This window comes from Scomber japonicus, chromosome 20, assembly GCF_027409825.1.
Source record: "Scomber japonicus isolate fScoJap1 chromosome 20, fScoJap1.pri, whole genome shotgun sequence".
NCBI classification, from domain to species: domain Eukaryota; kingdom Metazoa; phylum Chordata; class Actinopteri; order Scombriformes; family Scombridae; genus Scomber; species Scomber japonicus.
The window spans coordinates 62,501-75,225 of record NC_070597.1 but is presented as its reverse complement, the minus strand read 5'-3'; the positions used below and the strand labels follow the sequence as shown (position 1 = coordinate 75,225).

At 41.0% G+C, this 12,725-nt stretch overlaps 1 protein-coding gene across 1 annotated transcript in view; it reads left to right on the top strand.

Moving 5' to 3' along the window:
• Positions 1-12,725, top strand: part of LOC128381783 (scavenger receptor cysteine-rich type 1 protein M130-like) — a 28,076-nt gene that overhangs the window by 11,423 nt on the left and 3,928 nt on the right. The window contains exons 7-15 of the mRNA XM_053341821.1: positions 519-824; positions 1,017-1,319; positions 6,003-6,308; positions 6,452-6,754; positions 7,975-8,280; positions 8,473-8,757; positions 9,899-10,228; positions 10,833-10,933; positions 11,902-12,017. Of these exons, the coding sequence (XP_053197796.1) occupies positions 519-824; positions 1,017-1,319; positions 6,003-6,308; positions 6,452-6,754; positions 7,975-8,280; positions 8,473-8,757; positions 9,899-10,228; positions 10,833-10,933; positions 11,902-12,017 (2,356 nt within the window). The remainder of the gene's footprint in view (positions 1-518; positions 825-1,016; positions 1,320-6,002; positions 6,309-6,451; positions 6,755-7,974; positions 8,281-8,472; positions 8,758-9,898; positions 10,229-10,832; positions 10,934-11,901; positions 12,018-12,725) is intronic.

The following is a 12,725-nucleotide window of genomic DNA, read 5'->3' as shown; positions in this document are numbered from 1 at the left end:
GAGAGAGAGGGGTATGAAATGTACCAAAGGTCTCCAGTCAGAGTTGAATCAGGGACGTTGTGGTTATGTGGTGCTGTAACCATTCAGCTACCACGGTGCTCTGATCTTCTTTATTTTCTGATATCATGCATTGCTGTCCACCACAGTGTCATTCTTCATGTTACAGAGGTCTGTCTGTATTACTGGTGTTTATGTTGTTTGTCTGAAACTTTCTGTTGCTGCCTGTCTTGGCCAGGACACTCCTGCAGAAGACAAGTTTAATCTTAACGAGGTTTTCCTGCTAAAATAAAGATTCAGTAGAAAACAGAAACATTCTACCACAAGATGGTGCCTGAATAAGACATTTTAAAATCACACAAATATCTTGAACTACTTTCTGTAGATAAAGACTTGAGTCAGGGTATGAATGTGCTCTCTGTCTTTATCAGTTGTTACTTTCAAATTCATAAACAGCTTTATTGGTATGAATGTTGCAGTTAAATATTCCCAAAACTAATGATGGTCCTCTCTCTCTCCAGACTCTGTCAGGCTGGTGAATGGGACTAGTCTGTGTTCAGGCAGACTGGAGGTGAAGTCTGAGCAGTCGTGGTCCTCAGTGTGTGAAGCTGACTTTGACCAGCAGGATGCAGAGGTGGTCTGTAGGGAGCTTGGCTGTGGGGCTCCTTCAGTCCTCCAGGGGGCGCTCTATGGAGAAGTGGAGGCTCCAATGTGGACCAAAGAGTTCCAGTGTGGAGGCAATGAGTCTGCTCTCCTGGACTGTAGAAGATCAGACTCAGCTAGAAGAACCTGCTCACCTGGTAAAGCTGTTGGACTCACCTGCTCAGGTAGAAGAGGAGCTGCAGCTTTGATTTGTCTTCATTTCTGTTCTAATGAAACTCACTTTATTCTTTTACTGATGACTCTCTTGTTTCTGTTCTAATGAAACTCACTTTATTCTTTTACTGATGACTCTCTTGTTTCTGTTCTAATGAAACTCACTTTATTCTTTTACTGATGACTCTCTTGTTTCTGTTCAGAGCCTGTCAGGTTGGTGGGAGGAGCTAGTCGCTGTGCAGGTACACTGGAGGTGAAACAGGGAGAGTGGAGACCAGTGGCTGACTCTAACTGGTACTGGAGTTACTCTGACTGGACCCTGAAAAATACAGATATAATATGTATATATTTGGACTGTGGCTCTGCTGTTTCAATAACAAGCAGAGGTGGCTCACATAGATCTGGAGGGATGATCAGTTCTGACTGTGTTCAGTCTGGATCTGATCTGAGGGACTGTGTATCATCATCACATTACTCTTCCTCCATCCTGGAGCTCACCTGCTCAGGTAAGTCCATCAGTGACATCATCTCTGACAGTAATATTTTCCTTCCTCTGTCACAGTGATAGTTGGTGGTTTCCATTGGACTGAACTGTAAACTTATTAAGGACGACAGCATCCTAAAGGGTAGAGAAGTTAGCTTGTTCCTGGAGGCTCATTGATTCAAACTGAGACAATCTGCACCTTTAAGGATATTCACACTACAAGAGAAAGCAGCAGTAGTAGCAGTTTAGACTTACAATATACTGTATGTATATGGTATTTAATCATTTGTATGAACACAGTGTAAACAGAGCAGTTTGCTGCTCTCTGTCAGCTCAGTGTCAGAACCATGATCAGATGTACTGACTTCACACTAGGGATCAGTTTCAATAGGATTTTATCAATACTATTACTCTTATCAATACCTCTTATTGATCCAGTTCTCCAATGATCAGCCAGAGGATGAGCACAGATTCTCTGAAATGCTGACTGGAGCTGCATCAGTGGGGATGATGGAAGTAGAGGTTGGAGAGACTGCAGCAGAATCAGAGGCTGAGGTCCCAAGTTCCCTGGAATAGGTGGTGTTGGTATGTGTAGGGCCGAAGATGATTGCATCCATCTTCGTTTCTGCCTCATACATTTTGTAGAGAATAGAGATTCTTTGCTCCAATTTATAGAGCTTGTGGCAGAGACAGACACAGCTCTTACAGCCTGGTACGGAGTAAGTGAAGTCATGGCTGACTCTGTACCCCACTTGCTTCTTTAGATCCAGACACCAGATGAATAAGATGGTTTGTCTAGATAAACTTTATTTTCTGAGATGACGTGGGTCTAAATGTATTTTGTGAGAAAAGTGGCTTGAAAAATGTAAAAAGTAAAATGTAAAACTCAATATGTGGGAGAGCTTTATGGAGGAACAGACAGTTCTCTGTAGTCTGAGCTGAGGTCTGATAGCATGAGCTGCTACTGCTGAAAGCAATAATCTGACAGAGGAAAACAGGAGGAGTCTAATTCAGATTAGCTGTAGCTTCATCCATTATTCTACTGTGAACAGAGTTATGAGGGGCGTGACTACCTAATAACAGAGAGACCATTCCTTCTAAACTTCTACATCTTCTTTTATATGCTTTGGGGTATTTCTGCCTTAATTAACAGCTGATGGTGGAGAAGTAGACAGGAAACAAGGGGGAGAGAGAGGGGTATGAAATGTACCAAAGGTCTCCAGTCAGAGTTGAATCAGGGACGTTGTGGTTATGTGGTGCTGTAACCATTCAGCTACCACGGTGCTCTGATCTTCTTTATTTTCTGATATCATGCATTGCTGTCCACCACAGTGTCATTCTTCATGTTACAGAGGTCTGTCTGTATTACTGGTTTTTATGTTGTTTGTCTGAAACTTTCTGTTGCTGCCTGTCTTGGCCAGGACACTCCTGCAAAAGACAAGTTTAATCTTAATAATAATAATAATAATAATAATAATAATGCATTTTATTTAAAGGCGCCTTTCAAAGCACTCAAGGTCACCTTACAAGGCTCATATAACACAAAAACAGTACATCAAACAAGATAAATCAGGTGACATTTAGTGCAGAGATAAAGAATAATGAAAGAAAATAAATAAAAATAAAAATAAATATGAACGTGACTTCAAAGTGCATTAATATAATGAAGATTGCATAGTTAATGGGAGACAGAGTAGGCCACTCTGAATAGGTGTGTTTTCAGGCGGGATTTAAAGGTAGAGACAGAGTCTGAAGTGCGAATGTCAGGTGGGAGAGAGTTCCATAGGCGGGGGGTTAGGGTTAGGGCTGGGGGGGGGGCAGATCGGCTGAAAGCTCTTGACCCCATGGTGGTTAAGGTGGCAGATGGAGCAGAGAGCTGGTTGGAAGAGGAGGATCAGAGAGTTGGAGAAGGTGTGTGTAGATGTAAATAAGTTCAGAGCGATATGTTGGTGCCAGGTTGTGAAGGATCTTGAACGTGAGGAGTAGATTCAGGGCAGGAGTGATGTGTTCAATAGAGGGAGTTCTGGTTATGATACGAGCGGCTGCATTCTGGACCAGTTGGAGTTTATGAAGAGATTTCAGAGGAAGACCAAAGAGGAGAGAGTTACAGTAGTCCAGACGGGAGGGATAGGGTTAGGATAGGGTTAACTCTACCCCCCCCCCCCCCAACCCTGGTCCTGATCAGGGTGTTTACCAGGATAGCGGTGCAGGGTGGTGAAAGTGAGGGACGGAGATGATTGATGTTACGTAGATGGAAGTATGCAGACCGAGTAACGCTATTGATGTGGGCTTCGAAAGATAATGTGCTGTCCAGGATGACACCCAGGCTTTTTACCTGAGGGGAGGAACAGTGGAATAGTTGATGGACTTGGAGAAAGTGTTGAGTGTTGCTAAGGTTGATCTGGTAACAATGAGGAGGACCTCAGTTTTTTCGCCGTTTTTTTGCCTTAATGAGGTTTTCCTGCTAAAATAAAGATTCAGTAGAAAACAGAAACATTCTACCACAAGATGGTGCCTGAATAAGACATTTTAAAATCATACAAATAGCATGAACTACTTTCTGTAGATCAGACCCGGCCCTAACCAATGTGGCGCCCTAGGCAAGATTTTAGGTGGCGCCCCCCTTGCATCGAAGTAAATTCCACTGCTGGTGTACATACTCACAAGAAACTGAATAGCTTTATCTTGGACATTCTTTTATTTAAAGAAAGCAATTGCCCAATCAAAATACTTAGAACAAATTAGAAAGAAATACAAAAACATATGATATGAATATATGAAATATAATATAAATAGCTTACATAAAGTATAAGATTTAAATACCCACAAAATAAAAAGTGTAAACAAGTGACATGCTGCTGCATCACTTCTGGGTGGTGCTGCTGAGGTGGAGGCAACAGGAGGAGCGCTTGATGCTGTAGGTGGCCCAAGATTTGCAGGAGTGGGACTGAGAAACCTCAACAGTGCATCTGAAGAGAGAAGATGAGTATGTGACACCAGTCTAATAATAAATATGATATGATACATAGGCTAATATGATTTCAAGAATAAAATGAAATGAAATAATATAAATGAAAAATCTAAGAGATACATGCATGATGTTCACTATACTGTACATGTATAATATACAATGTACTTTTTCTGATATGCAAACTATATAAGATTCAATGTTATTGTCATTACAACAAAATGCTGATTAGCAGAATGCAAAGAAGTAGTAAACTACAGTATAATATAGAATGTGGGAATGCTAAGTTATGCTATAACATGAATGATGTGCACTTTAACACTGATGTAAAGTTTAACACTATAAACACACTTTAGACAATATGAACTGTAACACAACATACAGCTAGGCTTACAACTATAATAAAAGGGTGGAAAAGGAATAGCATTTTGATTGACTATTACAAGCTAAGAAAACCTTAGCTAACCAGATGTTAATAAAAATGCTGAATAGATCTAATATTTACACATTTCCCTGAGGAAACCCAGCGAGCACAAACCCTAACTTCAACGTTTGATTTCCGGTTAAAAACAGGTTGATATGAGGTCTGAACGTCTTTTCAACCGTCTAAAAACGGTTACAACATCAACGTGTCACAAAACACACATTAGTTTGATGTCGGTTAATAATTACCTCAGTTGTAGCTCTCTACAGAGATTGTATTGATTATTTTGACGTGTTTTCTATAAATGAGAGGAGGTGAAATGACGTCTAAACAAAACGTAATTTCAAAGCATTTAATGTTGAATAAAATATCATAAATATGAAACTATATAGGTTATGTCTGCACACTAAATAAGCTGGGAATTTTCTATACAGCAATTCCCGGTGAAATATGTTTTCTATTTTTCTATGTGAACGTTGAATAAATGTCTCCATATAGCCGGTAAAAAAAACTTTCACTTTTCAACCAATTTTCAACGTCTTTTCACCGGTTACCATAGATACACGTCTTTTAGACCAAAATGTGCTTGCTGGGAAGTAAGCTGGGAGTAGTTACATTACTATTTTCCAACTTAGGCTCTTCCATAAGATTAACTGGCGTTAAAACTAACAGTTTAACAACAAACCATGTTATGCTAATGGTTAACAACGTTATCGTCGTTCTGCAACACACAAATAATGTCATGACATCATCTTTATTGTAACATTACCTCTGTCTTTGTCTCGTTTTCCTCCTCTTCTTTTCTTTTCTTCCTCCCCTGGGCACCAGACAGTTTGGGACATTTTGACATATTGTTGTCGAGCTAGCCTTGGGGTCACGTTAAAAACGACCATCCTCCCCCAGGTAGCAGGTACAGTCTAATTAGTGGGGGGGGGGGGGGGCGTCTTAGGAAAGTAACGTGTCATCATTATTATTATTAGTATTCCTATTTAACAGGCTTGGCTATGCAGTTAAATTAATGTGGGCTTATTATCTTCATATTAAGACATGATACCAAGTAGTTTTAAGAATAGTGGAAGTTACATTTTTTTCTTCCCCCATTTGTGGCGCCCCCTGGATGGACAGCGCCCTTAGCATTTGCCTATACTGCCTATGCCACGGGCCGGCCCTGCTGTAGATAAAGACTTGAGTCAGGGTATGAATGTGCTCTCTCTCTTCATCAGTTGTTACTTTCAAATTCAGAAAAAGCTTTATTGTTATGAATGTTGCAGTTAAATATTCCCAAAACTAATGATGGTCCTCTCTCTCTCCAGACTCTGTCAGGCTGGTGAATGGGACTAGTCTGTGTTCAGGCAGACTGGAGGTGAAGTCTGAGCAGTCGTGGTCCTCAGTGTGTGAAGCTGACTTTGACCAGCAGGATGCAGAGGTGGTCTGTAGGGAGCTTGACTGTGGGGCTCCTTCAGTCCTCCAGGGGTCGCTCTATGGAGAAGTGGAGGCTCCAATGTGGACCAAAGAGTTCCTGTGTGGAGGCAATGAGTCTGCTCTCCTGGACTGTAGAAGATCAGACTCAGCTAGAAGAACCTGCTCACCTGGTAAAGCTGTTGGACTCACCTGCTCAGGTAGAAGAGGAGCTGCAGCTTTGATTTGTCTTCATTTCTGTTCTAATGAAACTCACTTTATTCTTTTACTGATGACTCTCTTGTTTCTGTTCTAATGAAACTCACTTTATTCTTTTACTGATGACTCTCTTGTTTCTGTTCAGAGCCTGTCAGGTTGGTGGGAGGAGCCAGTCGCTGTGCAGGTAGACTGGAGGTGAAACAGGGAGAGTGGAGATCAGTGACTGACTCTGACTGGACCGTGAGTGACTCTGATTGGTCCCTGAAGGAAGCAGATGTAATATGTAGATATTTGGACTGTGGCTCTGCTGTTTCAACAACAAGCAGAAATGAAGGCTCAGACAGATCTGTATGGAGGATCAGATCTGACTGTCTTCAGTCTGGATCTGCACTGAGGGAATGTGTATCATCAGGTTCTTCTTCCTCCATCGTGGAGCTCACCTGCTCAGGTAAGTCCATCAGTGACATCATCTCTGACAGTAATATTTCCCTTCCTCTGTCACAGTGATAGTTGGTGGTTCCCATTGGACTGAACTGTAAACTTATCCAGGATGACAGCATCCTAAAGGGTAGAGAAGTTAGCTTGTTCCTGGAGGCTCATTGATTCAAACTGAGACAATCTGCACCTTTAAGGATATTCACACTACAAGAGAAAGCAGCAGTAGTAGCAGTTTACAGTTACAACATACTGTATGTATATGGTATTTAATCATTTGTATGAACACAGTGTAAACAGAGCAGTTTGCTGCTCTCTGTCAGCTCAGTGTCAGAACCATGATCAGATGTTCTGACTTCACACTAGGGATCAGTTTCATTAGGATTTCATCAGTACTACTACTCTTATCAATACCACTTATTGATCTGGTTCTTTATCAATACTCTCATCAGCTCTTTATCATTATAGTAATATTATTACTATATTAAAATGATAGTTAATGAAAGTATTGAATCCACAACAGGATTATAATGTATTTATATTTTAGAGTTAAAAATACAGAGTTTGCTGACATCAACAACAATGTTTACAACAGTGTCACAATATGAACTCAATAATATCTCCATGGAAACAAGCAGAACCCAAAACCAGGTTTTACCATCCAATAATCTCACTCCTTGTTTTCTTCAAGTACTGATAAAAGAACTGAGCTTAAAAATACCTCAGGTTTTTAAGTGTTTAATACTGGTTCCAGTTCAGAAGCAGGTTTCAGGGGGCATCCCTACCTCAGACCAGTGTTAATAATTACAGTTCAATCAGGAAAGACCAGAGAATGAAGTAAAAGTAATTGTTTATGATACAGATGATACTCATGAGTAGGTGTATTCAAAGCCACTCGGTGTTTGGACTCTGCATGGAGAGTTTTAGAATCAAAGGACGTCTGTCCCGAGCAGCAGTAAGATAGTTCCCCCCATGGAGTTCAGACAATGGTGGAGGCTGATGACTTCAATCAGTCAATCTCAGGCCAAATCACAAGAATCATGTTGAGGCACTTTTCACATGGAGCAGGACTAGACTGTATTCTTTGATTCATGTGATCATGAGCAAGCACTTGGGTATGAATGTGCTCTGTCTCTTTATTAGTTGTTACTTTCAAATTCAGAAAAAGCTTTATTGGTATGAATGTTGCAGTTAAATATTCCCAAAACTAATGATGGTCCTCTCTCTCTCCAGACTCTGTCAGGCTGGTGAATGGGACTAGTCAGTGTTCAGGCAGACTGGAGGTGAAGTCTGAGCAGTCGTGGTCCTCAGTGTGTGAAGCTGACTTTGACCAGCAGGATGCAGAGGTGGTCTGTAGGGAGCTTGGCTGTGGGGCTCCTTCAGTCCTCCAGGGGGCGCTCTATGGAGAAGTGGAGGCTCCAATGTGGACCAAAGAGTTCCAGTGTGGAGGCAATGAGTCTGCTCTCCTGGACTGTAGAAGATCAGACTCAGCTAGAAGAACCTGCTCACCTGGTAAAGCTGTTGGACTCACCTGCTCAGGTAGAAGAGGAGCTGCAGCTTTGATTTGTCTTCATTTCTGTTCTAATGAAACTCACTTTATTCTTTTACTGATGACTCTCTTGTTTCTGTTCTAATGAAACTCACTTTATTCTTTTACTGATGACTCTCTTGTTTCTGTTCTAATGAAACTCACTTTATTCTTTTACTGATGACTCTCTTGTTTCTGTTCAGAGCCTGTCAGGTTGGTGGGAGGAGCCAGTCGCTGTGCAGGTAGACTGGAGGTAAAACAGGGAGAGTGGAGACCAGTGAGTGACTCTGACTGGACCATGAAGGAAGCAGCTATAATATGTAGATATTTGGACTGTGGCTCTGCTGTATCAACAAGAAGTAGAAATGAAGCCTCAGACAGATCTGTATGGAGGATCAGATCTGAATGTCTTCAGTCTGGATCTGCACTGAGGGGCTGTATATCATCATCAGATTACTATTCCTCCATCGTGCAGCTCACGTGCTCAGGTAAGTCCATCAGTGACATCATCTCTGACAGTAATATTTTCCTTCCTCTGTCACAGTGATAGTTGGTGGTTTCCATTGGACTGAACTGTAAACTTATCCAGGACGACAGCATCCTAAAGGGTAGAGAAGTTAGCTTGTTCCTGGAGGCTCATTGATTCAAACTGAGACAATCTGCACCTTTAAGGATATTCACACTACAAGAGAAAGCAGCAGTAGTAGCAGTTTACAGTTACAATATACTGTATGTATATGGTATTTAATCATTTGTATGAACACAGTGTAAACAGAGCAGGTTGCTGCTCTCTGTTAGCTCAGTGTCAGAACCATGATCAGATGTACTGACTTCACACTAGGGATCAGTTTCATTAGGATTTTATCAATACTACTACTCTTATCAATACCACTTATTGATCTGATTTGTTTATCAATACTATTAAAATGATTATTTTATAATTTGATAATGAGCAAGCACTTGGGTATGAATGTGTCTTTTTATTAGTTGTTACTTGACATGTTCTGTCTCAAAAGAAACTAACTGTGGGCTAAAACATAAAAAACAAAAACATGTCGAAATTAATGTAAGACAAAAAATATGCAAATAAAATCATCTTAACTTTCACATACTCTGCAGTTATTTAAAATTGTTTTGCCCACAGACATAAAAAAAATACCCATAATCCCTTGCTATTACTCCCAGATGCAGGTAAATGTCTGGTGTAGTTGTTTCATTTAGTGAGATTCAACCAGAAGCTTTTGAACCATGTAAGGCCTGGTTCACACCGGACGCGGAAGCGCAGCGATTAGCTGCCAAGCGAGAAGCGGAGCTATTTTCCTTTCGGTGCTCGTGTTAGTCAATGGTGTCGTTCACATAGGAAGCACCGCGGCGCTCTGCCCCGCTGCCGGCGCGCACCGTGCAGCGATCATTTCAGCGTCTGGTGTATTTTCTCTGTGTGCCGTGTCTGAATCTGTCAAGCCGGGCAGGAAGTCAAACAAAGCAACAACGAGAGAATCCGCAGATGGTGTAGTTGTCCCATTTAGTGGGATTTAACGTGAACCTTTTTAACCATGTTACACTTCAGCCAATCATCTCTGTGTATTTACAGACCTGCTGCTTCAGCCAATCATCTCTGTGTATTTACAGACCTGCTGCTTCAGCCAATCATCTCTGTGTCTCCTACCATGGACGGGGTCTCCGGGGCCCAGCAGCAGGGGTTTCAGGTGCTCCAGGGCTCCAGCTTCACCATCAGCTGCTCCGTCCAGCCTCAGTACCCAGGAGGCTCCTTCCAGCTCACCTTCAGCTCCTCCAACACAGCATACAACTACACCCAGCCAGCTGTCAATCACTCTGCTGACTTCCTGTTTCCTGCTGCAGACCCCGCCCACCAAGGAAACTACAGCTGTGTTTATGGCGTCTATGTTTTTTCTCATAACTTCTCCTCTGAGAGCCGTCTGCTCTCTCTCACTGTCACAGGTAAGCTGAAGCAGAGTGTGAAGCTCAGTCCAACTGAGACGTCACACTGACTTTGTTTCCATGTTTGATAAAAAGTCATGAGGCAGCCGGAGCGACCCAGCGACCTACAGAGAGCTGAGTCACAATCTGATGAAGGAGCTGTAAACTGTTTCCTTTCCGGCTTCTTTAACATTATTCAACCATAACAACTGTGTTGTAGTGGAAAGTAAAAGTGAAGCCAGATAAGCACTATAATGATAATAAACAGGGTTTACATGATGAACTCAGAGCTTCACCAGGATCACATCTGATTTAACTGCATGTAAAGATGTTGACTGTTAACAATCAGTTGAATCATTTTAAGCAGTCAGGAGCTTTAAGGAGAGAATCAGCAGACTTTCATTCATTCTTTCAAAGCAGCTGTGAACACATTAGTGTTTTTGTTGAACATCATCAGCATACAGAGAGGATCAGATGAACTTATTCTCTAAGAGCTGAATCAACAAGCTGCTTCAGACTTCACTGATTTTAGGAGATTTAACATCACTAAAGTTTCTGTTTGATGGGAGCTGTTGTCCTCATGATGTCATGTGATCTAATGTGATGACTGAATGTGTCTCATCAGATCCAGATAAGAAACCTTACAGAACAGTTCTTATCATCACACTGGTCGTCCTGCTGGTCGTCCTGCCGTTGGTCGTAGCTGCCGTCTATTTCATCCTGAAGGTACTGAACCTGTTTTATTAACTTAACTTTATTTTGGTGACATTTTATGAACCACTGAAATGTGCATTACAAAATTGTAATGTTAAAAATATTAGTAGTTGTTAGTGATTAGTATTATTATTGATTAGAAGTAGAATACTACTAAACATTACCTGACATGCTAACATCAGGAAAGATTAAACTCTTAAACTTTAGGAGTTGAGATATGAGTGAATGATGAACACTTACTCAGTCTACACCACTAGAACAGAAGGATTTCTGCAGTTTATTATTTTATGGTAAACTTCACATAATGCTGATCTTTTAAAGATGGTCTACATGACATTACTGTTCTCAGAAAGTCTTAGTTCATATTCAGGACATTATGATAGTCCCATTAACACAATCAGCTGTTTACTGTCACACTAGCAGTAGCATCTCTAAACATGTGATTAAATGTGAAGTGCATCAACAAATAGCTGTTTGCTCTGGTAATTACATCAAGATCACAAGTGTTGATCACTTTTTGCATGAAGGGTTTCTTAACTAAACTCAATCTATTACGGTCTATGATCTAAACTGGACGTTTGCTGACTGAAAGAGTTTGTTCCACTGCTTTAAACATGTAAACCTAAAAACACTGGTAACGCCTGAGTGTGACAGTATGGTGACAGTACACCTGTTTCAGTTTAATGTTTTATGCTAAAGGACAATAGAAATATGTTCTGGGTCAGATGAGTAACATTATGGCAGTGGACCAATCATCATTGTAGTGCTGATTCATGTCATACATTATTTTTTTAAAGTGCTATGTAGCCTTTCAAATAATATAAAAAGAATTGAGTTGTTTCTGTTAAGTTCCTGTTAACTTTTCTATTTCTCAAATTCTGGAATAAATGACCTGTGCTGGTTGTTTAGAGGACTGGTTGAAATGAAGCTTTATACTGAAGAGAGGAGTGATGCAGATCTGTGTTGTCATGTCTCTCCAGGCCAGCAGGGGGCAGAAGTCAGACCCACCGGAGAACACTGAGCTGGATTATTATAATCCCAGTGTTTCCAGAGCTGAAGAAGAGCCGGCTGAAGAGGAAGGAGCTCAGGGAGCAGAGTAGGACCTCTGAAGACAAACACAAACCCTCTGAAGAAGAAAATCATCACCAGCACCAACGCTCCAAAACAGGAAGTAGTGAGACCTTTATTAAGACCACTAGAAGAAGAGCAGAGAGGAGATCTGATTGGATGATTTATGAGTTTATATTTTTTATTCTATACACCACTTATTCAGCTCAAATGTGTTATTGCTATTTTCAATATATTTGTTTTTGAGAAAAAGAAAATGACAAAAATCAAAATCAAGTGAAATTAAATGTTTTATGTTGGTTTTGCTGTTTTATCAGATGTGTTTCTGCTGAATGTTCACTCATCCATCATTTACTGTTTTCAGAGCTTCATCATTGAATGTTTCGCTTGTTTACTGAGAGAAACCCAAATCAATGAAACTCCACTGATACCGATGGCTTCTCACATATTGCACATACACACACACACACACACACACACACACACACACACACACACACACACACACACACACACACACACACACACACACACACACACACACACACACACACACACGGTGCTGCTGACGCTCGGTTGTTGTTGAGGCACAGACATCAGGAAGCTTAAGATGGTCAAACACTGTCACAATAAAATGTTCTGGACATTATTAACTTACTGAAACTAAATGTTGGTATTTTTTTGTCACCTTTGTTTGTGTCTCTGCAGACTGTTCAGTTAGCTAAGAAGTGCTAAT